The sequence below is a fragment of the Elephas maximus genome, chromosome 20 (genome assembly GCF_024166365.1).
Source record: "Elephas maximus indicus isolate mEleMax1 chromosome 20, mEleMax1 primary haplotype, whole genome shotgun sequence".
Classification (NCBI taxonomy): domain Eukaryota; kingdom Metazoa; phylum Chordata; class Mammalia; order Proboscidea; family Elephantidae; genus Elephas; species Elephas maximus.
In genome coordinates this window covers 55,453,986-55,481,166 of record NC_064838.1, presented here as the reverse complement: position 1 = coordinate 55,481,166, position 27,181 = coordinate 55,453,986, and the positions used below count along the sequence as shown (strand labels likewise).

Genomic DNA, 27,181 nt, shown 5'->3' with positions numbered 1-27,181 from the left:
GAAAGCTTAACACACAAAATGTAACAAAGGGCTCAAACATAGCAATGATTGTGAGGATGGCACAGGACCTGGCAGTGTTTCGTTCTGTTGTACGTAGGGTCACTATGAGTTGGAACCGACTCAATGGCACCTAACAACAACAGCCTACACAAAAGTCGGTGCTGGTTTGCACCAGAAGATTCTGTAGAAGAAATTACAGTATGTGGCCTAATTTCTATAAATGCTACTGCCTCTGTTCCAGCAGCCTCTTCATGCCTGGTCTGTAAAGAACCTCGTGTAATGACCACCCAGGGAAAGAAACAGAACCTTACGAACACCCTGGAAGTCTCTCACAATCCCCTGCCTTTTTCTGGATGTGAGCACTCTTCTGACTCTCACAGTAATCACATTCTTGCTCTTCTTCTTTATCCTTTTACCATCCAAATATGCATTCCTAATCAATATAGCTTATTTTTTATCTGATTTTGATCTTTATACAAATGGAATCACACTGTTCTTTTGTATTTTGTCAGCATTTTTTTTTTTTATGCTAGTGTTGGTCCATGACTACAGTTTATATTAATTTTGTCTAGTTTTCCACTGTACAAATACAGAATAATTTAGCTTCTTTTTTACTCTCGATAAATATTCTATCCAGGCTTTTGTTTAACTTTTTCATTGTGGTAAAATACATATAACATAAAAACTTGCCATTTTAACCATTTTTAAGTGTACAATTCAACGGTGTTCAGTAAACTCACAATGTCGTGCAACCACCACTTCTATCTGTTGCCAAATTTCTTTTTTATCACTCCTAACAGAAACTCTGTGCGGATGAGGCAGTTAATTCCCTAGTCTCCTCCTAACCTCAGCCCCTGGTAACTTTTATCCTACTTTGTATCTATAAACTTGCCTAGTCTAGGTATCCCGTACAAGTAGAATCACACAATATTTGTCCTTTCTATCTGGCTTATTTCACTTAGCATATTGTTTTCAAAGTTCATCCATGTAGTAGCATGGATCAGAATGTCATTTCTCTTTATCGCTGAAGAATATTCTATTGTATGCATATACCACATTTTGTTTATCCATTTGTCAGTTGGTAGACATTTCAGTTATTTCCACTTTTTGGCTATTGTGAACAATGCTATTATGAACACTACTGTGTAAGTATTTGTTTGAATACCTGTTTTCAGTTATTCTGGATGTATACCTAGGGGTAGAATTACTGGTTCATTTTTTTTATGGTAATCTTATGTTTAACTTACTTTTTTTAAAAAAAACTTTTGAGGAACTGCCAAACTGTTTTCCACAGCAGCTAAACCATTTTACATTTCCAAAAGTTTCAATTTCTCCACATCCTCACCAACACCTGTTATTTCTCATTAAAAAATTTTTTTTGTTAGTACAGCCATCCTAGTGGGTGTGAAGTGGTATCTCATTGTGGTTTTGACTTGCATTTCCCTAATGATTAATGGTGTTGATCATCTTTGCATGTACTTGTTTGCCACTGTACATCTTTGGAGTAATGTCTATTAAAGAAGTCCTTCACCCACTTTTTAAGTGGATTTTCTTGTCTTTGAGTTAAAAGAATTCTTCACATTTTCTGGATATTAGACCACTAACCAAAGGGTCGGCAGTTCCAATCCGCCAGGCGCTCCTTGGAAACTCTATGGGGCAGTTCTATTCTGTCCTATAGGATCGCTATGAGTCGGAACTGACTCAATGGCACTGGGTTTGGCTCTTTTTGGTTTATCAGATAATATAAGAAGCCCTGGTTGCACGATGGTTAAGTGCTCAGCTTCTAACTGAAAGGTCACCCTTCCGTTCTAGTTTTCTGAATGTTTTTATAATCAGAGGGCATTGGATTTTTTTTTTTTTATTTTTATCATGCTTTAACTGAAAGTTTACAAATCAAGTCGGACTCTCATACGAAAATTTATAAACACCTTGCTATATCTTCCTAATTGCTCTCCCCCTAATGAGACAGCACACTTTTTCCCTCCACTCTTTTCGTGTCCATACAGCCAGCTTCTGACCTCCTCTACCGTCTCATCTCCCCTTCAGACAAGAGATGCCAACATAGTCTCATGTGTCTACTTGATCCAAGAAGCTCACTCTTCCCCAGTACCATTTTCTATCCCATAGTCCAGTCCTATCCCTGTCTGAAGAGTTGGCTTTGGGAATGGTTCCTGTCTTCGGCTGACAGAAGGTCTGGGGACCATGACCTCCAGGGTTCTTCTAGTCTCAGTCGGACAATCAAGTCTGGTCTTTTTACAAGAATTTGGGGTCTGCATCCCACTGTTCTCCTGCTCCCTCAGGAGTTCTCTGTTGTGTTCCCTGTCAGGGCAGTCCTCAGTTGTAGCCGGGCACCATCTAGTTCTTCTGGTCTCAGCCTAATGTAGTCTCTCCATTATGTGGCCCTTTCTGCCTCTTGGGCTCATAATTACCTTGTGTCTTTGGTGTTTTTCATTCTCCTTTGCTCCAGGTGGGTTGAGACCAACTGTCGCATCTTAGATGGCCGCTTGCTAGCGTTTAAGACCCCAGATGCCACTGTCTAAAGTAAGATGCGGAATGTTTTCTTAATAGATTTTATTATGTCAATTGACTTAGATGTCCCCTGAAACCACAGTCCCCAAACCCCTACCCCGCTACACTGGCCTTCGAAGCATTCAGTTTTTTCAGGAAACTTCTTTGCTTTTGGTTTAATCCAGTTGTGCTGACCTCTCCTGTATTGTATGTTGTCCTTCCCTTCACCTAAACCAGTTCTTGTCTACTATCTAATTAGTGAAAACCCTCTCTCCCTTCCTCCCTCACTCCCTCCCCACTCTCGTAACCATCAAGGAATATTCTCTTCTCTGTTTAAACTATTTCTCGAGTTCTTATAATAGTAGTCTTATACAATATTTGTCCTTTTGCAACTGACTAATTTCACTCAGCATAATGCCTTCCGGGTTCCTGCATGTTATGAAATGTTTCACAGATTCATCATCGTTCTTCATCGATGCATAATATTTCATTGTGTGAATATACCATAATTTATTTATCCATTCATCCGCTGATGGGCACCTTGGTTCCTTCCATCTTTTTGCTGTTGTAAACAGTGCTGCAACGAACATGGGTGTGCATATATCTGTTCGTGTAAAGGCTCTTATTTCTCTAGGATATATTCCGAGGAGTGGGATTGCTGGATCATACGGTAGTTCTATTTCTAGTTTTTTAAGGAAGCGCCAAATCGATTTCCAAAGTGGTTGTACCATTTTACACTCCCACCAGCAGTGTATAAGTATTCCAGTCTCTCCATAGCCTCTCCAACATTTATTAGTTTGTGTTTTTTGGATTAATGCCAGCTTTGTTGGAGGGAGATGGAATCTTATTGTAGTTCTGATTTGCACATAGGGCGCTGGGTTTTGTCAAATGCTTTTTTTTGCATCAATGAAATGATTATTATTATTTTTCCTTTGTTCAATCAACATGGTATGTTATATTGATTGTCTTTTGTTAGATTACCCATGCTTTCCTAGGATAAATCCCACTTGGTCATGGTGTGTAATCCTTTTAATATGGTGTTGCATTTGGTTTGCTAGTATTTCGTTAACAATTTCTGCATCTGTATTTATAGCAGATATTGGTCTGTAGTTTTCTTGTGGCATCTTTACCTTGCTTTGTTATCAGGGTAAAGCTGGCTTCGTAAAATGAGTTAGGAAGTGTTTCCTTTTTTTGTTTTTTCTTTTGGGAAGAATTTGAGAAGGATTGGTGTTAATTCTTTAAATGTTTGGCAGAATTCCCCAGGAAAGCCATTTGTCCTGGGCTTTTCTTTGTTGGGAGGTTTTTATTATTCGGTCTCTTTACTTCTTAGAGGTCTGTTGAGATTTTCTTTCTTTTTGAGTCAGTTTGGAACTTTATGTGTTTCCAGGAATTTGTTTATTTCATCTAGGTTATCTGATTTGTTTGCATTTAATTGTTCATAGTAGTGTTTTATAATCCTTTTCATTTCTGTAAGGTTGGTAGTTATGTCTCTACTTTTCTGATTTTAGTTATTTCTGTCTTCTCTCTTTTTTCAATCTAGATAATAGTTTGTATATTTTGTTGATCTTTTCAAAGAACCAACTTTTGGTGTAATAGAGTCTTTTTTAATTGTGCTTTACGTGAATATTTACAAAGCAAATTAGTTTCCCATTCAATAGTTTAGACACAAATTGTTTTGTGACATTGGTTGCAATCCCTGCAATGTGTCAGCACTCTCCCCATTACCACTCCGAGTTCATTTCCATTTCTCTGGTTTTCCTGACCCTTCCTGCCTTCTCATCTTTGCTTTTTGGCAGATGTTGCCGTTCTGATCTTATATAGATGATTGCTCTAAGGATCATTTTCCTTACTAGTGTTGTTTATGTTATAGGCCTATTATTTGGTTATAAGTGATCTCCAGGAATGGTTTCAGTTCCAAGTTAGAAGGCTGTCTAAGGGCCACAGTCTTGGAGGTTCCTCCAGTCTCTCTCAGACCACTAAACCTGTTATTATTATTTTTTTTACTTGATATCACCTTGCCTTCCTCTCCATTAGAAAGTTCTATACATACACTGTTTATTCCCTCTTTTATTGTTCTGACCTTATTGTCATTTACAGATTAACGTCTCTGGTTCCCTGTTGCAGTTCTTTTGGTTTTGGATAGTCCTTGAGAGTTCATTTCCTACACTTGTATCTGGCTGGTACAATCTTGCATTCTAGATTCAGGCTGTGGTCTGATGCTGTTTGTTCTCAGACTGAAGGACTCCTTTAACAATTCTTGTAGGTTTGGTTTGTTTTTTACATATTCCCTTAATTTCTGTTTATCTGGAAATGTCCTAATTTCACCATCATATTTGAATGAGGGTTTTGCAGGATATGTTATTCTTGGTTGGCAATGTTTTTCTTTCAGGTTTTATATATATTCTCCCATTGCCTTCTTGCCTGCATGGCTTCTGGCAAATAATCAGAGCTTAGTCTTACTGTTTCCCCTCTGTATGGGACTTTTTGTTTTTCTCGAGCTGCTCACAGGATTTTTTCTTTGTCTTTGGTTTTAGCAAGTGTGATTATGATATGCCTTGGTGTTTTTCTTTTGGGGTCCATCCTGCATGAAGTTCATTGAGCTTCTTGGATGGTCAGCTTTTCATTATTCATGGTATTAGGGAAGTTTTCTGTCAGCAATTCTTCAATGATCCTCTCTGTATTTTTTGTTTTCTCTCCCTGTTCTGGCATGCTGATCACCCGCAAATTTTTGCTTTTGATTGTATCCCACATAACTCTCAGGGTTTCCTCATGTTTCTTCATTCATTTTTCTGATTTTTCCTCAAACAGAGTTGTTATTCAAGTGTCTTCAATTTCACTGATCCTGTCTTTCATCATTTCAAACTGTTCCTCAGTCCTTCTATGCGACTGTCTATTTCTGAAATCTTGTTGTTTATCTTTTGGGTTTTTAATTTTTGTTTTTGCATGATTTCTGGTTGTGAATTTATTTTTGCATTTTGTTCCTGTATTATTTTCCCAAATTCTTCCCTTCTGTTTTTATTTTCCATGAATTTGTCTGCTTTTTCCATAAATTTGCCTACTTTTTCCTCATTTTTGTCTGCTTTTCGCTTCAACTCTTAGATAGCTCTGAATATTAGAGATTTGAATTCTCGGTCAGGTAATTCTAATGCCTTTTCTTCTACTGGAAAATCATCTGTTGTTTTATTTTGGATGCCTACTGAAACCAAGCTGTCTTTTTTTTTTGTTTTTGTTTTGATATTGTCTGTGGTTTTTGGGACATTCAGGAATTATTTTCTTCATTTTCTGATTGTAGATTTGTTTGTTTCATCCTGCTTTTTTATTTTACTTGGTTATGTCTGAGTAGGCGCGTTGTGTGTTCTTTGTTGTTGGCTTGTCTGTAGTTGTGATACTTTTCACCTCCTTGTCCAATGGGTGGGGCCAGTCACTCAGCTATGGTGCAGCAGGTCAGGTCCAGCTGAATGTGAGGGGCTGAGATGGGTTATTTGTGGCATGTACTTGGGCTGACAGGGAAGTCCAGGAATCAGTGCTGGGCAGGTTCCGGTAGGCTGTGCCTGTGCTGCTCGGAGGTGTGATGTTCAGCGCACAGTGCAGGCAGGCAGGACCGTGGGAGGAGGCTGCGATGTATGGAGCTAGTACGGGTGTGGGAAAGAAAAGAGAGAAACAGGAGCCAAAAACAAACGAAGGAAAAAAAATACTCCCCCCCTCAAAAAAAAAGGGTATAAAGGGAGCTTGCCATTGGAATGGAGAGAGGAGAAACCAATAAATAGTGAGAAGAAAAAGAAAATGGTAAAAAGAAAAAAAAAAAAAAACTAGGTAAAAATTTGGAAAAGAAAAAAAAAGGTAGAAAGGAAAAACTCCCAGGGGTCCCCCACCAGTGTGGCTGCGAAGACCGGGGAAGCCTCCCATGTTGTGCAGTATAGCCTGACTAGAGGGGGTATAGATGTCACACAGCACCAGGTATTTAGGAGACTGGAAAAGAAGATAAGTATAGATAGATGAGAAATGACAAATGAAGAAAGGGAAAGAGAAGGAAAAAAGAGAAACAAAGAAAAAAAAGAAATGCCCCCAGGGATGCTGCCTGTGTAGCTGTGCAGATTGGGGGAGTGGCTCCTCAGCTGTGCAGTACAGCCTGGCTATAAGGGGCTCCCAAGTGCAAAAAGAAAAAAAAAAAAAAAGCCGCAGGGATCCCACCAGCAGTAGGGCGGGACTTCACAACCTTTAAAGAAGCAGCAAAGATGGCACACGGAGACAGGTGCTCGAGAAAAAGGTCGTGGAAGTGGTAGGAGGCACGGAAGAAACCAGTTCAGAGACCCCGCCAGTGTGGTCGGGGTGATTCCAAGTGGCCTGAGACAGAAGCAGTTGCCTCCTGGCCAGCAGCTGGTGGGAAGCTGAGGAGGCTGAAGGGGGAGGGGAAGAAGGGCGAGGGTTAGGAAAGTGTATATCACTTGTTACCGGGTGCTCTGTCTCCTGCTGGGAACTTTGTGAAGCTGCTTTCCCATATTCCCTGTCTGCTGATCTGTGATGTGGGTGTAGCAAATCCAATCTGCATGGACACTGCATTTCCTGGCTGGCTAAGCCACTGCAGCCAGCCAGGAAGCTCAGAGGTAGAGCAGCAGGAAGAGAATGGGTGGTGGGAAAGCGGGTATCACTAGTTACTGGGTGCTCTGTCTCCTTCTAAGAGCTCTGTGAAGCTGCTTTCTGGTGCTTCCTGTCTGCCGATCTCTGACAGGAGTCCAAGATGGCAATCCATGCTGCATTAGCTGGTAAGGAACCTCGGCAAGTATCTCTCCTCACTATCAGTCTTCTGTCAGTTTTTTATCCCATTTGGTGTTTGGCTGAGTTCTTTATCTCTTCGTTTGACACTTTGGGTTCCAGGAATGATGTTTGTCTCTGTTTTACTTAGTTTTTCGGGTCTTTGTTGTGGAGGGGCAGTGTGGTACTTCTATGGTGCCATGTTGGCCAGAAGTCCAGTTTTTTTTTTTTATGACTTTGAATTTTTTTCTACATTTTTTCCCCACTCTAACCAGGACCTTCTATTGTGATACTTGTTTGAGCAGTTGGTAGTGGTGGCTGGGCACAATCTACTTCTTCTAGTTTCAGGCTAGTGGAGGCTGTGGTTCCTATGGTCCATTATCCCTTTGGACTAATTGTTTCTTTGAGTCTTTGGTTTTCTCCATTCTCCTCTGCTCCGGACAAAAAGAGAACAATGGCTTTATCTGAGATGCCGCTCGTAAGCTTTCAAGATCCCAGATGCTATGCACTGAAGTAGGATGTAGAACATTGTTTTTATGAACTATGCTATGCCAACTGACCTAGAAGTCCCCCAGGACTATGGTCCTTAGCCTTCAAGCCCAGTAACGCAGTCCCACAAGGTGGTTATGTCTAGGCTGTTTCCATGACCATGCTCCCTGTGTGCTCTATCACACATACACACACACATATATGTGCTATGTGTAGCACATTCAAATATGTATGTAGAGATATCCACAGTCAAACCTATATATGCATGTGGGTGTACTCCCATATGCCCTCCCACACCTATTCAGCACACATATCTACCTATGTATTCAAATTATTGCTCGTTATTACTGTTGTTGCAGAATTGTATGGGTTATAGTATTTACCATTGTTGCCTTTTATGCTTGTGTACCTATTAGTGTCTTTCTTTGTCTTGGTCATGTTTTGCTGACTTCCTTCATATTATGTACTGCCTTTCCCTTCACCAAAGTCAACATATATCTACCCTCTAGTTAGCGATTTTTCCCTCCCTCCCCCTCTCATTCCTGGTAACCATTTAAAAATGTTTCTTTCTGTATGTAAACCTTTTATTACTACTTATAATAAGTAGTTGTCTTAGTCATCTAGTGCTGCTGTAATAGAAATACCCCAAGTGGGTGGCTTTAACAAAGAAGTTGATTTTCTCACAGTCCAGTAGGCTAGAAGTCTGAAATCAGGGCGCCAGCTCCAGGGGAAGGCTTTCTCTCTCTGTCAGCTCTGGAGGAAGGTCCTTCTCTTCAGTCTTCCATTGGTCTAGGGGTATCTCAGTGCAGGAACCTCAGGTCCAAAGGACATGCTCTGCTCCCGGCACTGCTTTCTTGGTGGTATGAGGTCCCTATGTCTCTCTGCTCGCTTTTCTCGTTTGTATCTTTAAAGAGATTGGCTTAAGGTGCTACCTAATCTTATAAAAAAAAAAAAATAGACCTCATCATTGTAACTGCAGCTAATCCATCTTATTACATCATAGTGATAGGATTTACAACATATAGGGAAATCACAGAAGATAAAATGGTAGACAATCACACAACCATATAAGGGAATCATGACCTAGCCAAGTTGACAGATATTTTTGGGGGACACAATTCAATCCATGATGGTAGTCTCACACAATATTTGTCCTTTTGTGACTGACTTATTTCACTCAGCGTAATGTCCTCCAGATTCACCCATTTTGTGAGATGTTTCACGGATTCACCATTATTTTTCATCGTTGTACGGTATTCCATTGCATGTATGTACCATAGTTTGCTTGTCCATTCATCTGTTGATGGGCACTTAGGCTGTTTCCACCTTTTTGTTACCGTGAATAATGCTGCAATGAACATGGGTATGCATATATCTATTCGTGTGACTGCCTTATTTCTCAAGGATATATCCCTAGGACTGGGATTGCTGGATCACATACTGTTTCTATTTCTAGCTTTTTAAGGAAGTGCAATACGGTTTTCCATAGTGCTTGTACCATTTTACGTTCCTACCAGCAGTGTGTAAGAGTTCCAGTCTCCCCATAATCTTGCCAAAATTTGTTGTTTTCTGTTTTTTTGACCGTGCCACTAATGTCAGGGTGAGTGATATCTCACTGTAGTTTTGATTTCTATCTCTCTAAAGCCCTGGTGGTGTGATGGTAATGCATGTGGCTGCTAACCAGAAAGTTGCCAGTTCGAACCTACCCTGTAGATTTCTTCTTTTGTTATGGGTCTGTTCAGATGTTCTACCTCAGTTTCAGTTAGTTTTGATAGGTGTAGTGTGTCTAGAAATTTGTCCATTTTGTCCAGGTTTTCAAATTTGTTGGAGTATAATTTTTCATAATATTCTGTTATGATCCCTTTTATTTCCTTTGGTTCTGTTGTAATGTCACTCATCTCATTTTTTATTTGCATCTTCTGTTTTTCTTTTGTCAATTTGGCCAACAGTTTGTTGATTTTATTGATCTTTTCAAAGGACCAACTTCTAGGCTTCTTGATTCTTTTGATTGATTTTCTGTTCTCTGGTTTATTTATTTCTGCTCTAATTATCTCCTTTCTTCTGGCAGCTGTGGACTTCTTTTGTTGCTCTTTTTCTATTTGTTTGAGTTGAAGGGTTAAGGTATTGATTTTGGCCCTTTCTTCTTTTTTGATGTGTGTGTTTATTGTTATAAGTTGACCACTGAGTACTGCTTTTGCTGTGTCTCAAAGTTTTTGGTATGTTGTGTTTTCATTTTGATTCTCGGAATTTTTTTTTTTTCATTTAAAATTTTTCTATTACTCAGTGTTTTTTAAGCAAGGTGTTATTCAGTTTCCATGTATTTGATTTTTTCCCCTTGTTCTTCATGTTACTGATTTCTAATTTTATAGCATTGTGACCTGAGAAGACACTTGGTATTATTTCAATATTTTTGAATTTGAGGCTTTCTTTGTGGCCTAAAATATAGTCTATTCTGGAAAATGGTCTATGTGTGTTGGAGAAGAATGTGTACTATGCTGCTGTTGGGTGGAGTGTTCTGTACACGTTTTATGAGGTCAAGCTGCTTGATTGCAATGATTAGATCTTCTGTATCTTTGTTGAGTCTCTTTCTACTTGTTCTGCCCTTCACGGAAAGTGGTGTGTTAAATTCTCCTATTATTACTATGGAATTGTCTATTTCTCTTTTCAATACTGTCAGGATTTGTTTTAGGTATTTTGTAGTTCTATCGTTGGGCACACAAATACTTATTATGGCTATGTCCTCTTGGTGAACTGATCCTTTAATCATTATATAGTACCCTTCCCTGTGTCTTAAATGTTGAGTTTTGCCTTAAAGTCTATTTTATCAGAGATTAACATTGCCACTCCTGTTCTTTTTGGATTCTGTTTGGTTGGTGTATTTTTTTCCAGCCTTTGATTTTAAGCTTATTTTTATCTTCACATCTAAGGTGTGTCTCTTGTAGGCAACATATTGATGGGTCATGTTTTCTTAATCCATTCTGTTATTCTTTGTCTCTTGACTCGTCATGCATTTAACCCTTTAATGTTCAGTGTGATTACTGACAGTATGAATTTACTGTGGAACAGACTATCAACTGCTTATATGCAAGTTCAAGTTGAAGCTGAAGAAAATTAGAACAAGTCCACAAGAGCCAAAGTATGACCTTGAGTATACTGCACCCAAATTTAGAGGCCATCTCAAGAATAGACTTGACTCCTTAAACACTAATGACTAAAAAGCTGACAAGTTGTGGGATGACATCAAGTACATCATACATGAAGAAAGGAAGAGGTTATTAAAAAGAAAGAAAAGACCAAAATGGATGTCAGAAGAGACTCTGAAACTTGCTCTTGAATGTAGAGTAGCTAAAGTGAAATGAAGAAATGATGATGTAAAAGAGATGAACAGAAGATTTCAAGGGTGGTTCGAGAAGACAAAGTAAAGTACTATAATGAAATGAGCAAAGATCTAGAGTTAGAAAACCGAAAGGGAAAACATGGTCGGCATTTCTTAAGATGAAAGAACTGAATAGAAAATTCAAGCCTTGAGTTGTAAGATTGAAGGATTCCATGGGGGAAAATATTGAACAAAGCAGGAAGCATCAAAAGAAGATGGAAGGAACACACAGAGTCACTGTACCAAAAAGACTGGTTGATACTGAACCATTTCAGGATGTAGCAAATGCTCAGGAATTGATGGTACAGAAGGAAGAAGTCCAAGCTGCACTGAAGGCACTGGTGAGAAACAAGGCTCCAAGTATTGACAGAATATCAATTGAGATGTTTCAAGAAGTAGATGCAGTGCTGGAAGTGCTCAATTGTTTATGCCAAGAAATTTGGAAGACAGCTACCTGGCCAACCAACTGGTGGAGATCCATATTTGTGTCCATTCCAAAGAAAGAAAGAAAAAAAAAAAAAAAAAAAAAAACCCAAGAGGAAGTGGAAATTATCAAACAATATCATTCATATCACATTGTCATGGATTGAACTGTGTGCCCCCCAAAATATCTGTCAGCTTGGTTTGGCCATAATTCCCACTATTGTGTGGCTATCCTCCATTTTGTGATTGTAATTTTATGTTAAGAGGATTAAGGTGGGATTTCAACACTCAGGTAACCTCCCTGATCCAGTATAAAGGGAGTTTCCATGGCGTGTGGCCTGCACTACCTTTTATTTCTCAAGACATAAAAGGAAAGGGAAGCAGAAAGTTGGGGACCTCATACCACCAAGAAAGCAGCACTGGGAGCACAGTGTGTCTTTTGGACCTGGGGTCTCTGCACCTGAGAAGCTCCTCAACCATAGGAAGACTGAGGACAAGGACCTTCTTCCAGAGCTGACAAAGAGAGAAAACCTTCCCCTGGAGCTGACACCCTGAATTTGGACTTTTAGCCTACCTTACTGCGGGAAGATAAACTTGTCTTTGTTAAAGCTATCCACTTGTGGTATTTCTGTTATAGCAGCACTAGATGACTATGACACACATGCAAGTAAAATTTTGCTGAAGATCATTCAAAAGTGGTTGCACCAGTGTATCAACAGAAATTCAAGCTGGATTCAGAAGAGGACGTGGAACAAGGGATATCATTGCTGATGTCAGGTGGATCTTGGCTGAGAGCCCATCTGAATACCAGAAAGATGTTTACCTGTGTTTCATTGACTATGCAAAGGCATTCGACCATGTGGCTCATAACAAATTATGGCTAACACTGTGAAGCATGGGAATTTCAGAACACTTTATTGTGCTCATGTAGAACCTGTACATAGACCAAGAGGGAGTCGTTTAAAAAGAACAAGGGGATACTGTATGGCTTAAAGTCAGGAAAGGTGTCCGTCAGGGTTGTACCCTTTCACCACATTTACTCAATCTGTATGCTGAGCAAATAACCTGAGAAGCTAGACTATATGAAGAAGGCAGTATCAGGATTGGAGGCAGACTCATTAACAACCTGCGATATGCAGATAACACAATCTTCCTTGCTGAAAATGAAGAGGACCTGAAGCACTTATTGATGAATCAAAGACTACATACAGCCTTCAGTATGGATTACACCTTAGCGTGAAGAATACAAAAATCCTCACAACTGGACCAATAAGCAACATCATGATAAACGGAGAAAAGACTGAAGTTGTCAAGGATTTCATTTTACTTGACTCCACAATCAACACCCATGGAAGCAGCAGTCAAGAAATCAAAAGATGCATTGATTGAGCAAATGTGCTTTAAAAGACTTCTTTAAAGTGTTAAAAAGCAAAGATGTTACTTTGAGGGCTAAGGTGCGCCTGACCCAAGCCACAGTATTTTCAATTGTTTCGTACACATGCGAAAGCTGAACAATGAATAAAGAAGACCAAAGAAAAATCATGGTGTTCAATCATGGCATAGGTGAAGAATATTCAGTATACCATGGACTGCAAGAAGAACGAACAAATCTGTCTTGGAAGAAGTATAGCCAGAATGTTCCTTAGAAACAAGGATGGCAGGACTTTGTTTCACATACTTTGGACATGTTATCAGGACAGATCAGTCCTCGGAGAAGGACATCATGCTTGGTAAAGTGAGGGTCAGTGAAAAAGTGGAAGACCCTCAACAACATGGATTAACACAGAAGTTGCAACAACGGGCTCAAGCATAACAACGGTTGTAAGGATGGCAAAGGACTGGGCAGTATTTCATTCTGTTGTACATGATGTTGATAGGATTTGGAACTGACTTGATGGCACCTAACAGCAACAACATGAATTTACTGCTGTCATTTTGTTGTGCCTTTTTTTTGTGGTGATGGTTCTTTTTCCCCCCCCGCTCTGCTTACTTTTCTGTGCTGAGTTCTTTTTGTTTATGGATTTTCTTCATTGTTGTTGATTTTGTGTTTACTGAGTCTTTATGGTTTTCTTCTTTTTTATTTTGGTGAGTAGGTTTATTAATTTTCTTTATGGTTATCCTGAAATTCACTTTTATCTTCCTGTTCAAAACAATTTGTTATATTTTAATATTGTCTTGACTTCCTCTCCACATAGAAGTTCTGTCCCTAACCCTAGTGTCGTTGAGTCAAGTTCTGTAGCTACACCATTTAGTCCCCTTTTCATTTTGAAGTTGCCATTTACAGATTGATGTTTCTGGTTCCCTATTCTCAGACTTGTTAGTTTAATTTTATTTTTGAGAATTCTTTATCTTGTTTGGCATCTGGGTGAGGTTGTCATGTGTCTTTATCTCAGGATGTTGTCTGATGTTGTTGGTTCTTTGTCAGGAGGTACTGTCTAATATTTCTTGTAAGGTTGGTCTAATTTTTACAAATTACCTTAATTTCTGTTTATCTGGAAATGTTTTAGTTTGACCATTATATTTCAGAGACAATTTTGCTGGCTATATAATTTTTGGTTGGCAGTTTTTTCTTTCAGGGTTTTACATGTCATCCATTGCTTTCTGGCCAACATGGTTTCTGCCACAGAATCAGGGCTAAGTCTTATTGGTGCCCCTTTGTAGGTGACAGTTTGTTTTCTCTGAGCTGCCCTAAGGATTCTTTGTGTTTGGTTTTCAGAAGTTTGACTATAATATGTCTTGGTGACTTTCTTTTGGGTTCTACCCTATATGGGGTTCGTTGAGCTTCTCAGATGGATACCTTCTCATCTTTCATGATACTGGGGAAGTTTCCTGCCAGCAAATCTTCAAAAAATTTCTCCATGCTTTTTTTTGGTCTCCTCCTGTTCTGGAATTCCTGTCACATGTAAATTATTCCTCTTGATAGTGTCCCACACAACTCTTAGGCTTTGTTTTTCTTCATTCTTTTTTCTGAACGTTTCTCAAACAAATTAGTATCAAGGGATTTGTCCTCTATTTCTGTGATTGTCTTCCATTGATTCAATTCTACTCCTATATCCTTCCATTGAGTTATCTACTTCCGAAATTTTATCATTAATCTTCTGGATTTCCAGTTGCTGTTTTTATACAGTTTCTGCTTTGCCATTTTTTTCTTGTATTATTTTCCTGAATTCTTCTAGAGTTTTGCCTGTGTTTTCCTTATTTTTGGTGTTTTCCTTGATCTCTTGGAGGGTCCTAAATATAAGTCTTGTGAATTCGTTATCAGGTAGTTCCATTATCATTTCTTCCTCAGAAAGGTTTTCTGGCCCTTATTTTGTTCACTTGCTTGAGCCATCTTGTCCTGCTTCTTTATATGACCTGATATTGTCTGTTGTTTCTGAGACATGAAGGTGTTTATATTTGTTTATTGATTATATATTTGTTTGCTTCATCCCGTCTTTTTGTTATGTTTTGATACATCAGGGTGGGCAAGGGTGGGCGTGCTACTTGCTAGTCTGGTAGCACTGGAGTGCTCACCACCTGTTTTCGGGTGGGTGGGGCAGTGGCTGCGAGTGTGAGCGTGGGTCTCTGATGGTCAGGTAGGGCAGCTAAGGGCGGGCTGGGCAGGCACTGGCCGCCGTCTATTGTCAATCCGGTGGCACAGGAGCAGGTGGTGGTACTCGTCAAGTGGTTGATGCAGCCTGTGTGGTGGGTGTGGTGAGTGATTGGGGGGCACAGTCATCACTGCTTACCGGATTGGGAGGTGGTGAATGACAGGTGGGTGCACATGTATTTGTGTGGTTGACACTGTTTGCCAGGTCAGGGGATGTGTAGCGGACAGGTAAGCATGGGGGCATGTGGTCACCGCTGCTTGTTGTTTTGGAGGGGGAGTGGGTGGCGTGTGGTCAGTCACTGCCTCTCACTGGGTCAGGGACTGGAAATGAGTGACCGGTGGGCATGCGCACAATCAAGTGGTTGTTGCTGCTACTGTGAGTGGTGGTTGTGAGTGGTGAATAGGTGAGCACGCGAGACTGTACTTACAGCTGCTCTTTGGGTGTAAAGTGGGGGTGGTGGACAGGTCTGGATGACGGCAGGAGGAGGCCTGTATTATAGTCTCCAGTCAGGAGGGATGGCTGGGGTATGGGACCCCCTGCCGCTTCTGATCAGGTGGGTCTGGGGAGGGGTAGTGTCCCCTTCAGCTACCAGGCATGTGTGCCCAGGCACTTCACATCTGCTGCAGTCACCAGTTGGGACCTGCCCCCAACTAAGTGTGAGCAGGCGGTCCACCCCAAGTCCAGTCGGGTGAAGAACCTCTCACTGATACTTCGCTGGTCCACTGTTGAATGTGCGCCACCCATCCTGTAGGTCAGGGACCCCCACTCATGCACATACCTGACTGGATCCTGGCTCCCTCCCTGCTCTGTGATGGCAGGATCCCTGGAATTCTCACTCACCTTTCTCTGTTCTCCTTCTTTAGATCCAGACCATGATCCAATCACCTTGCTTCTCTCTGGGAGTGCTAATACAGTTTCTCTGTCTCTCCTAAGAATGCAATAAAGTTGCCTCCTTGTGCTCTTCACCTGATATCACTATTGGCTTTGTCTCAAGATGGCCACATTGAGCCAGGACAGCTGGCAGAGCCCCTTCACTCCTTGTCACTCCTTTCGCTGCATTTATTCAATTTTTTTCTTCCAGTTGATGCTAGATTCAATTCTTTATCCTTCCTTTTTGATGTTCAGGATTCCAGGATTTTTATCTGCATCTGTTTCACTTGGTTTCTCGGATCTTTGCTGTAGAGAGATGGTATGATGTGCCTGACTAAACTGCTCTTCCCTGTAATAAAACCAAAAACCAAACCCAGTGCCGTCGAGTCTATTCCGACTTATAGCGACCCTATAGGACAGAGTAGAACTGCCCCATAGAGTTTCCAAGGAGCACCTGGGAGATTTGAACTGCTGACCCTTTGATTAGCAGCACTTAACCACTATGCCACCAGGGTTTCCCCTCCCTGTAATAGAGTCTTTATATTGTTTTTCTATTTTCTACTTCATTTATGCCTACTCTAATCTTTATTATTTCCTTCAGTTTGGTGGTTTTGGACTGTTTCCTCTTATATTTCTGGTTCCTCAAGGTATAATGTTAGGTTTATTGATTTGAGGTCTTTTGTCATTTTTAATGTAGGCATTCACATCTATAAATTTCCCTCCGAGTACTGATTGTGCAGCATCCCATAAGTTTTGGTATGTTTTCATTTGCCTCTAAGTATTTTCTTATTTCCCTTGTGATTTATTCTTTGACTCATTTAAGAGTGTGTTGTTTAATTTCTACATATTTGTGAATTTTTAAGTTTTTCTCTCTTATTGATGACTAGCTTCATTCATCATGTTAGGAGAAGATACTCTAAATGATTTCAGTCGTCTTAAAGTTTTCAATACTTGTTTTGGGCCCTAACGTATAGTCTATCCTGAATAATGTTACATAATGTGTATTCTGCTGCTGTTGGGTGGAGTGTTCCATATGTATCTGTTAGGTCTGATGGGTTTATGGCATTGTTCAAGTCCTCTATTTTCTTACTGATTTTCTGTCTAGATGGTTTTATCCATTATTGAAAGTGGCGTATCAACGTTTCCAACTATTCTTGCAGAACTGTCCATTTCTCCTTTCAGTTGTCAGTGTTTGCTTCATATATTTTGTGGTTCTGCCATTTGGTGCATATATAATTGTTATATCTCCTCGATGAATTGAACCTCTTAGCATTATATAATACCCTTCTTTGTCTATTGTAGGAAGCGTTGGTGGTGCAGTGGTTAAGAAGCCTGGCTGCTAACCAAAAGGTTGACAATTTGAACTCACCAGCCGCTCTGTGGGAGAAAGACATAGCAGCCTGCTTCCATAAATATTGCAGCCTTGGAAACCTTATGGGGCAGTTCTACTCTATCTTACAGGTTCGTTATGAAATGGAATTGACTTGATAGCAATGGGTTGTCTATTGTAACATTTTCTGACTTAAAATCTATTATAGATTAAATTGTGTACCCCAAAAATGTGTATTAACCTGGCTAGGCCATGATTCCCAGTATTGTGTAGTTGTCCACCATTTTGTGATCTGATGTGATTTTCCTGTGTGTTGTAAATCCTAATCTCTGCCTGAGGTTAACGAGGCAAGATTGGGTTATGTTAAAAGAGGATTAGGGTGGGATGCAAAACCCTTACTCAGGTCATAGCCCTGATCCAATGTAAGGGGAGTTTCCCTGGGGTTTAGCCTGCATCACCTATTATCTTACAAGAGATAAACGGAAAGAGAAGCAAACAGAGAGAAGGCACCTCATACCACCAAGAAAGCAGCACTGGGAGCAGAATAAGTCCTTTGGACCCAGGGTCCTTGCACTGAGAAGCTCCTAGACCAGGGGAAGATTGATGAGAAGGACCTTCCCCAGAGCTAACAGAGAGAGAAAGCCTTCACCTGGAGCTGGTGCCCTGAATTCAGACTTCTAGCCTCCCAGACTGTGAGAGAATAAATTTCTGTTTGTTAAAGCGATCTACTTGCGGTATTTCTGTTAAAGCAGCACTAGACAACTAATACAAAGACTATTTTGTTTGATATTAGTATAGCCACTGAACTCTCTTTTGGTTACTATTCGCATGAAATATCTTTTTTCATGCTTTCACTCTCAACCTATTCACATTTTTGGGTCTAAAGTGAGTCTTGTAGACAGCATATAGTTGGAACTTTTTAAAAAACATATTCCGTCAATCTCTGCCTTTTGAGTGGAGTTTAACCCATTCACATTTAAAGTAATTACTGGTAAGAAAGAACTTACTTCGGCAATTTGCTATTTGTTTTCTGTATGTCTTAAACCTTTCTGTCCCTTATTTCCTCCAATACTGCCTTTTTTTGGGGGTGGTTGATTTTTTGTAGCGACCCATTTGATTTCCTTCTAATTTCCCTTTGTGTAATTAAAAAAAATATTTCCTTTGTGGTTACTATGAGGATTATATTTAATATCCTAAATATATAATGATCTAGTTTCAGCTGATACCACTTTAGCTTCAATAGCATACAAAAGCTGTCCTCCTATAGCTTTATGTTGTCACAAATTACATCTTTATGCCTTGGGTGCCCAATAACATAGGTCTATAATTATTTTCGGGAAACTCTGGTGGCGTAGTGGTTAAGTACTACAGCTGCTAAACAAAGGGTCAGCAGTTTGAATCTACCAGGCGCTCCTTGGAAACTCTATGGGGCAGCTCTACTCTGTCCTATAGGGTCACTATGAGTCAGAATCGACTTGATGGCACTGGGTTTGGTTTTGGTTTTTTATAATTATTTTTATGCATTTGTCCTTCAAATCATTTAGGAAATAAAAAGTGAGTTACAAACCAAAAATATAATACTGGCTTTTATGTTTGCCCATATAGTTACCTTTACCAGAGACCCTTATTTCCTCATACAGCTTCAAGTTACTGTCCAGTGTTCTTTCCTTTCAACCTGAAGGACTCCCTTTAACATTTCTGGTAGGGCAGGTAACCAATTCACTCAGCTTGTATTTGGAAATGTCTTACTCTTACTCTCATTTGAAGGCAGTGTTGTTGAATACAGAATTTGTGTTGACAGTTTTTTTCTTTCTGCACTTTAAAGATCTTAATGCCTTCTGGCCTCCGTGGTTTCTGATGAGAAGTCATCTGTTACTCTTGTTGAGGATCCCTTGTACACGACAAGTAGCTTCTCTCTTGCCACCTTCAAGATTCTGTCTTTGTGCTTGTCTTTCAACAGTTTGATTATAATTTGTCTTGGCATGGGAGTTTATTCTGCTGGAAGTTCAATGAGCTTCTTGGATTTGTAGATTTCACATCTTCCATCAAATTTGGGAAGTTTTCAGCCATTATTTCTTCAAATACTCTTTTTGCCCCTTGTTTCTCAGTGTTGCTGTAACAGAAATACCACAAGTGGGTGGCCTTAGTGAACTGAAATTTATTTTCTCACAGTTCATGAGGCTAGAAGTTTGAATTCAGAGCACTAGCTCTAGGAAAAGACTTTCTCTGATAGCTCTGGGGGAAGATCTTTGTGTCTTTCATCTTCTATTCTTCGGTTCCTTGAAGATCTTCATGTGGCATCTATCTTCTCCCATTTCTTCTTGCTTGTCTCTGTGTCTAATCTACTCTTTTTGTATCTCAAAAGTGCCTGGGTTTAAGACACGCCCTACACTGACACTGTCTCATTAACATAATAAAGAAAATCATATTCCAAATGGAATTACATCCACAGGCACAGGGGTTAGGATCCAAACACCTATTCTGGGGGATACAATTAAATCCATAATAGCCCCTTTCTTTCTTTTTTCCTTATGTGGGTCCACTTAAATGTTTCCCACCGATCCCTAACGCTCTGTTTACTTTCCTTCAATCTTTTTTTCTTTTGCTTCTCTGACTAGATCATTTCTATTTTCTATCTTCAAATTTGCTGATTCTTCTGTCTGCTCAAATCTGCTGTTTAACCCCTCTAGTAAAATTTTTATTTCCGTTATTGTAATTTTCAGCTCCATAATTTCTGTTTGGTTCATTTTTATTATTTCTGTCTCTTTACTGATATTCTCATTTTAATCATACACCATTTTCCTGATTTCCTTTAGCTCTCTGAACATATTTAATAGTTGTTTTAAAGTATTTGTCTAGTAAGTCCAATATCTGGGCGCAAGCAAATTTTAAACATGTGGTTTTCTCTGCCTGAATAGCTAGTCCCCAGTTATTTCCTCAGTGAGGCCTTCCCTAACTAGTTCACCTGATGTCATTCCTTCCTCCCCAGCTAGTCTATACCATGACCCTGTTTATTAACTTCATAGTGCTCATTATGTTCTTTACTGACTTTGTGTTTTATCTCCTTTATGTGTTTATTGTCTTTCTTTTATCACTTTAATGGGAGTGCCAGGAAGACCCAGCTTTTTCTACCTGAGTCCCTGTTGAATTTCCCATGGCTAATACAGTGTCCTATGCATGACAGGTATCAAGCAATACTGAATAATTGACTGAATCATTCTTTGAAGAAAATATTTTCCTTTGTGATGCCTTTTCCAGTATCCTTAAGCAATTAACTTATGAGATAACATAGAATTTATTGCATTTAACTCAACTTTAATTCCCTCAAATATTGCACTAAGCACCTTACAGGTACTGGGGTTCAGAGACTAATAGAACCCAGACCCTACCCTCACAGCACACCCATCACACTACTCTACATCTCTCTTTGTGTGTCTGCCTCCCCTTAGGACACTGGGGATGTGTTCTTCAAGAGGATGGGCTGGTATTACTCATATTTCCATCTTAGCACCCAAGGCAGGGGCTGACTCCTCAGTAGACATGTATTGTATGAAGGAAGACAGTAATGATACTTGTGGCCTCAGATATATACAAAATGTACAGAGAAAAGGCATGGGAAACACTGACCTATGACTTATTTTACCCCTTCAATCTGACGATGCTTGGGGAAATATCTGTAACACCTACTGCCATGACGACAGGAAAAACAAAAATATAGGCCCAGTACTTAGGGCAGATGACCTGATATGAAATGAGGACACAAAAAAAACAGAAATACTCTATTACCATTCTTCTCTTACTGGTAACTGGAAAGGGTGGAAAAAAGATGGTTAAAAAACAACTAAGGGAAAAGTAACTCACGTACAAGAGAAGACAGCAACAGAAAGAGAGAAAGCATGGACTTGCTCTAAATGACTTCCCAAGGAATTCAACAGCTTTCTTCAAATGGTTATCTGGAGAACTGTGATGCAAAAGAGGGATCAACTTTCTCATAGGTGGTTCCAGACAGCAAAAGCAGTAGCCATGGAATTCATCAGAAAGTAGAGTTAACTTGCAATGAGTACAGTCCCTTGTCAACTGGAACGGCCCAGCAATGCAACAGGCTGTCTTGTCATGGAACCAGTCCAAGCTGGGGTGGTGTCTATGGTCTCAACCATGGATGACATGGCAATGGAGGATGCAAACACAGAGGACCCCAGAATCCTCTCAAGACCAAACTTTTGAGATTCTCTTCTTCTCAACATACAGTGCATGCACTGAGGCCTTTTTACTAAACACAGTTCTAGAAAATACTCTTTAGTAACTACTGAAGAAGGGAAAAGTATTTGGAAGATCTTAAATCAAGTCATTGTTGCCACTGACTAATACACAGCTTAGATGAAGTTATGAGACTTGGCTAGTGGAAGGAAGGGCTGACACTATCGGTAAAAATCAACCAGGGGAGAACGGCCAAGAGCCGTGTGCTTATCATCCTGCTTTAGCATAAAATTATCAGGAATAAAGGCCTTCTGGGGCAAAATCAAGATGAAGGAAGGGCAATAACACGGATTGAGGTGGTCATTCCTGAAAACAGGCCAGCTTACTGTGATGTCTACACTTGTCCTACACATATGATATTGATATTACTCACACATAACTGCAGGAGTGGTCCCCTTATGTATGGTGAGCTCAGTACATTACCCGCATAGCTTCCTGAATGTGGTCCTGTCGAATCAGTTCTGCTGAGCAGTCCATGTACCACTTCAAACAGCGAATGAGCTCCCTGGGAAAGAGCACAGTTCCAGAAACCCTACTTTAAGCCAAAAGCAATGCAGCCTAAAATGTCTGTATTCCTGTATTTGCCGTATAGGAAATAATATCTTGTTGATGAGCTAGAGTGGACTGATGGTTCTATTACAGCCATGAAACCGTCATGTCATCTGAGATCAGATAACATCCATTGTCTCTACAGAGTTATCACCTTTTGATCAGCAATTACGACCTTCCCAACCCCACCCTGACACACATTTCTTCTTTCATTACAATAAGGTTTGCTCAAAGACTTAGACTGGATGCATATTTTTGTTTTGTTTTAAACTGCTGTATCTATAGAACCTATAACAATGAATAGCAAATCGTAGGCTCTGAAAAAAGATGTACAGTCCCCCATCCCCGAATTTCTTCATCTACCCTATTTCCTTAGGACTAACTTACCTGAGTGGAATAAGGATTACTCGGTAAGGTCTTCATATTTACATGGCAATGAGTGGTCAGGAGTTTAGGCCCTGATCACACAGCAGGATTTATATGTGAGACCTATCAGTTTCTTGCTCTGTGTCCTTGGGCAAGTTATTTAATTCCTCTGTGTCTCATTTTCATTTAAAATATGGAGGAAATAATAGTACTATCTCAAAGTTATCATGAATACTAATGAGATGACACACGTAAAACACATAGCACCATGCCCGCTCTCTAAAGTGACATAAAAAATAAGAGTTCCACAGCCTCACCACTTTTGGATTTTATTTATGTTTTAAAAAATGGTGCTACTTTCATAGAAGAAAATGGTGATTTCTTATTGCTTTAATGGTCTTAGATAACCTGTGTTTCCCATATTTTTTCTACTATTTATATTATTTTTTTTATGGAATATCCTTTTATTTCCTGTGACATTTATTTTTCGGTACTGTATTTAGCTATTCACGTTTCTCATACAAAAAAGTAAGACTTATTTTTAGCAGCTGTGCCTCCATTTCTGAGGATGAAAAATATGGCAACTATGTAGTAAACTATGATCTGAAATGTCACCTAACTGGTTGCAGATAAACTTTTTTTAAGCCTATATTTCTGTTCAAATACAAAGCTTGCTGATGATGTGAAATGCAACTTACTTGTATGCTAGGGCTCCAGCAAAGTGCTTCTGGATGTATGTGTCCATCACAGGCCGGAAGTGGAAATACTTGATGTCTCGGAGCAGATTGATGATGAATACCTACAAGAGATCGAAGGCAGGCCACCAAGGTTCACTGGAAGCCTCAGACCGATCACGTGCAGGGAAAAGAAGCTCTTGCTTCTTCAAAGAGTGGTAAGCTGTCAGTGTTTTCTCTAGTGTTCCTGAGGGTAGTGAACGCAAGATTTCCATTCTGTATCTGTATTTCTGTCTTGTTTGTTCTCTTCCTACTACTCCAACCCCCTAACCCAGACCAGGAGCTCACAAGTCTGTGCCTGTGCTACTCTGAGCCTCTCCCTTCATAATAATGTTGGGTGATGCGATGCAGAAAAGGGAAGACAAAATAATATGTATGTAGGTGGCACAAACATTAAGTGCCCCCAAGAACCTAGAAAAGAGAGAAAAAAGATTTTTCTGTGGTCCAAATCAGATCCTGACCCTCCCCACAAAAGGCTTCACCCTTCGGAAATGGGGCTGGCCAGCCAGAGAAGCAACGAATAAAGATAGCCAGAGGGGTATACTATGCAAGTGCCCATTCCAGCTCTTGCCTCTTCCCCCCATCTGTCAGGTAGAGTGGAGTATCTGGTTCTAAAATATACAGACCTATTGTGGGACTGAATATATCAAGCAAAATGCACTAAACATTCAAATCACTGTCCATTGTCATTATGGTGAGAGTCTGGTTCCTAAACAGATGCATAAAGGGACAGAGTGTGATGCTCAGACTAGCACAAGTGAGTCTCTGCTTCTCCTTATGGTTGTAGCCTACTTTGGAAGTAGGGGACGGGAAACCCTGAAATACTAATGAGACTCAGTATCCAAGACTGCCAAGCCATGATCCAGAGCTGACCACATTGAATTCTTCAAGTTTGACCTTATAGGGGTCTGCCTGGTAGCTTAGTTGGTTGGTCTTTGCTGGATGACACTCCTCAGTCCCTTTTCCACTGGAAATATCTACATCTTGTGCTGAATCACTCTAATAAATTGCTTCCCTTAGATTTTTTGAAATATGTGACAGAAATAATCATGAAACAATGAAAAGTCAGGAAGGGTGAGTCTTACCAGAGACTGAAAAACCAGCAGGCCGTACTTCTCTGTATTATCATCCAAAATCACAAACAGTGTATCTAAGATGTCCTGCAGAAACTGAAACCACATAAAAAGAAAAGGGCTCAGGTCTCAGGATCTTGCACACATGGTCAAACTTCCATATACCAATGTATTTAGCTCCCAATAATCGACAAAAAGACTGGAGGGTGGAGGTATATCTGAACTCCACCTCAAAGGAATCAGCCTTGGGCTGGGGATGATCTTGACCCTTTCTCCTCCCCATTGTGAAGTTAGATGTTGTGGTCTGCCACCACACCACCATTTTTACAGGCTCTAAATAGCCAAAGCAATCTTGAAAAAGAATAAAGTGGGAGGACTCACATGTCCCAAGCTCAAGGCATACGATAAAGCTACAGTAATAAAAACAGTCTGGTACTGGTATAACAATAGATATGCAGATGAACAGAATAGATTTAAGAGTCCAGAAACCTGTACATCCACGGTCAATTGATTTTCCACAAGGGTGCTAAGTCCATTCAATGGGGAAAGAATACTCTCTTTAATAATTGGTGCTGGGACAACTGGACTTCCACATGCAAAAGAATGTGACTGGGCCCATATCTCACACCATATACAAAAATTAACTCAGTATAGATCAAGGACCTAAATGTAACAACTACAACCACAAACTCTTAGAAGAAAATATAGAGGTAATCCTTTGGATTAGATATGACACTGAAAGCACAAGTGAAAAAAAAAAAAAAAAAAGACAAATGGGACTTCATCAAAATGATAAATTTCTGTTCATCAAAATAGAGTTTTATCAACGAAGTCAAGAGCAACCTACTGAATGGGAGAAAATATTTGGCAACCATGTACCAGATGAGGGTTTAATATCCAGAATATAGAAAGAACTCCTACAACATAACAAAAAGACTGACAACACAAACCAAAAATGAGCAAAGGACTTGAACAGACATTTCACCAAAGAAGAAATACAAATGGCCAACAAACACATGCAAAGATGCTCAGTATCATTAGTCATTAAACCAAAAACAAACAAAAAACCCATTGCTGTCGAGTTGATTCTGATTCATAGCGACCCTATACGACAGAGTAGAACTGCCCCGTAAGGTTTCCAAGGAGCAGTTGGTGGATTTGAACTGCCAACCTTTTGGTTAGCAGCCAGATGCTTAACCATTGTGCCACCACGGCACCATTAGGGAAATGCAAATCAAAACCACAATGAGATATCCCTGAGTACGATAAAAATAAAATAAAATAAAGGAAAACAACAATGTTGGCAAGGATGTGGAGAAAGTAGAACCCTCATCCATTGCTATTGAGATTGTAAAATAAGTACATCCACTGTGGAAAACAGTTTGGCAGTTCCTCAAAAAGTTAAACACGGAATTACCATATAATCCAGCAATTCCACTCCTAGATATACTCAAAAAGAACTGAAATCAAAATATAAATAAATACTTGTATAGTAATGTTCATTGCAGTACCACTCACCACAGCCGAAATGCAGAAATAACCTACATGTTCATCAGCAGGTGAGCAGATAGATAAAATGTAGTATATACATACAATGGAATATTACTCAGTCATAAAGAGAAATGAAGTCGTGATACATCCTACAACATGGGTGATCCTTAAAAACATCATGCTGAGAGAAGCCAGTGTGTCACAAAAGGACAAATATTGTACGATCCCACTTATACAAAATATCTAGAATAGGTAAATGTATAGAGATCAAAGTTCATTAGTGGTTACCAGGAGCAGGAGGGAGGGGCAAAGGGGAGTTCATTGTTTCGAGGACACTGAACTTCTGCTAAGGATGTAAAATAATTAAAATATGAATACTGGTAATGGAGGCACAACATGATGGACATAATTAATGTCACAGAATTGTACATGTCGAAAATGTTGAAATGGCAAATGCTCTGTTATATATATATGTGTGCAACAATTTAAAAAACAAAGTGAAAGATCTCCTAGGCTCTCCAACCATCAGTTAAAAACAATTAAGTACTTCTTCCCTAACCGGATGAGTGGGATGAGTGATAACGTGGACTTGGGGTGTTTGCTTACAGCATCAAGTGCCTGAGGAGACCTAGGGAGGCTCTTCCTGATGAATAAGTGGTAAACTTCTAAGGAAAGGGCAATTACCTAAAAGACTACGGCACACACGTAAAGCGGCAATTTTGAAATAAAGAAAATCTAAGTTATCCTGATACAAAATACATTTTGACAGAAAGAGCTCACCTTCCCGGGATCCCAAATAGTTAAGTCACCCCTTATCCCCCTACCATAGCTGAGCCATAGAGGCCATTTGGATGAGGTTGTGGCAAGCTACAAGTTTTTACCTACAGAAGGTATTTTTTGGTTTAGAAAATAAGGGTTCCAGGAAAAGGGGGTACATAGTAAATGAAGGCTGTGAATGAGGATAAAAGATCTGGCAGGATCTTTTTATTTTAGCACATGCTTTTCTCTTTCTGAAATGTGAAAAGCACGTGAGAGAATAATAAATACTGAGGGATTATGGTAGCCTTTAAAAACAAAATCTAAGATTCTGCTGGTCAAAATTCAACTGAAATGATAAAATAATATGAGGTGGAAGAGATGAATGCGGGTGTTGATGGGGAAGGATTGGCCATGGGTTGATGATCATTGGGGCTGAGTGATGGGTACATGCAGCGTTCATTGTACTATTCTGTCTACTTTTGTGCATGTTTGAAATTTTCCAACAAAAAGTACAAGAATATTTCAAAATGCCAGTACATTCTCTTCTGGCTGGCTTGAGACAAATTATTGATGCTAAAACCAGATATGCTAGTAGGGTGTGACTGTTCTCTTAT

At 39.8% G+C, this 27,181-nt stretch overlaps 1 protein-coding gene and 1 long non-coding RNA gene across 7 annotated transcripts in view; one reads left to right on the top strand and one right to left on the bottom strand.

Annotated features, from left to right (window-relative positions):
• Positions 1-27,181, bottom strand: part of DOCK3 (dedicator of cytokinesis 3) — a 547,636-nt gene that overhangs the window by 88,799 nt on the left and 431,656 nt on the right. For all 6 annotated transcript variants that reach the window (XM_049861907.1, XM_049861911.1, XM_049861908.1 and 3 more), the window contains 3 exons: positions 24,330-24,413; positions 23,209-23,309; positions 22,019-22,100 (listed from right to left, as the gene is read on the bottom strand). In XM_049861907.1, coding sequence (XP_049717864.1) covers positions 22,019-22,100; positions 23,209-23,309; positions 24,330-24,413 — 267 coding nt within the window. The remainder of the gene's footprint in view (positions 1-22,018; positions 22,101-23,208; positions 23,310-24,329; positions 24,414-27,181) is intronic.
• LOC126063564 (uncharacterized) overlaps positions 1-27,181 on the top strand; it is a 42,312-nt gene that overhangs the window by 10,486 nt on the left and 4,645 nt on the right. The window contains exons 2-3 of the long non-coding RNA XR_007514391.1: positions 17,311-17,469; positions 23,220-23,402. This is a non-coding gene — a long non-coding RNA (uncharacterized LOC126063564). The remainder of the gene's footprint in view (positions 1-17,310; positions 17,470-23,219; positions 23,403-27,181) is intronic.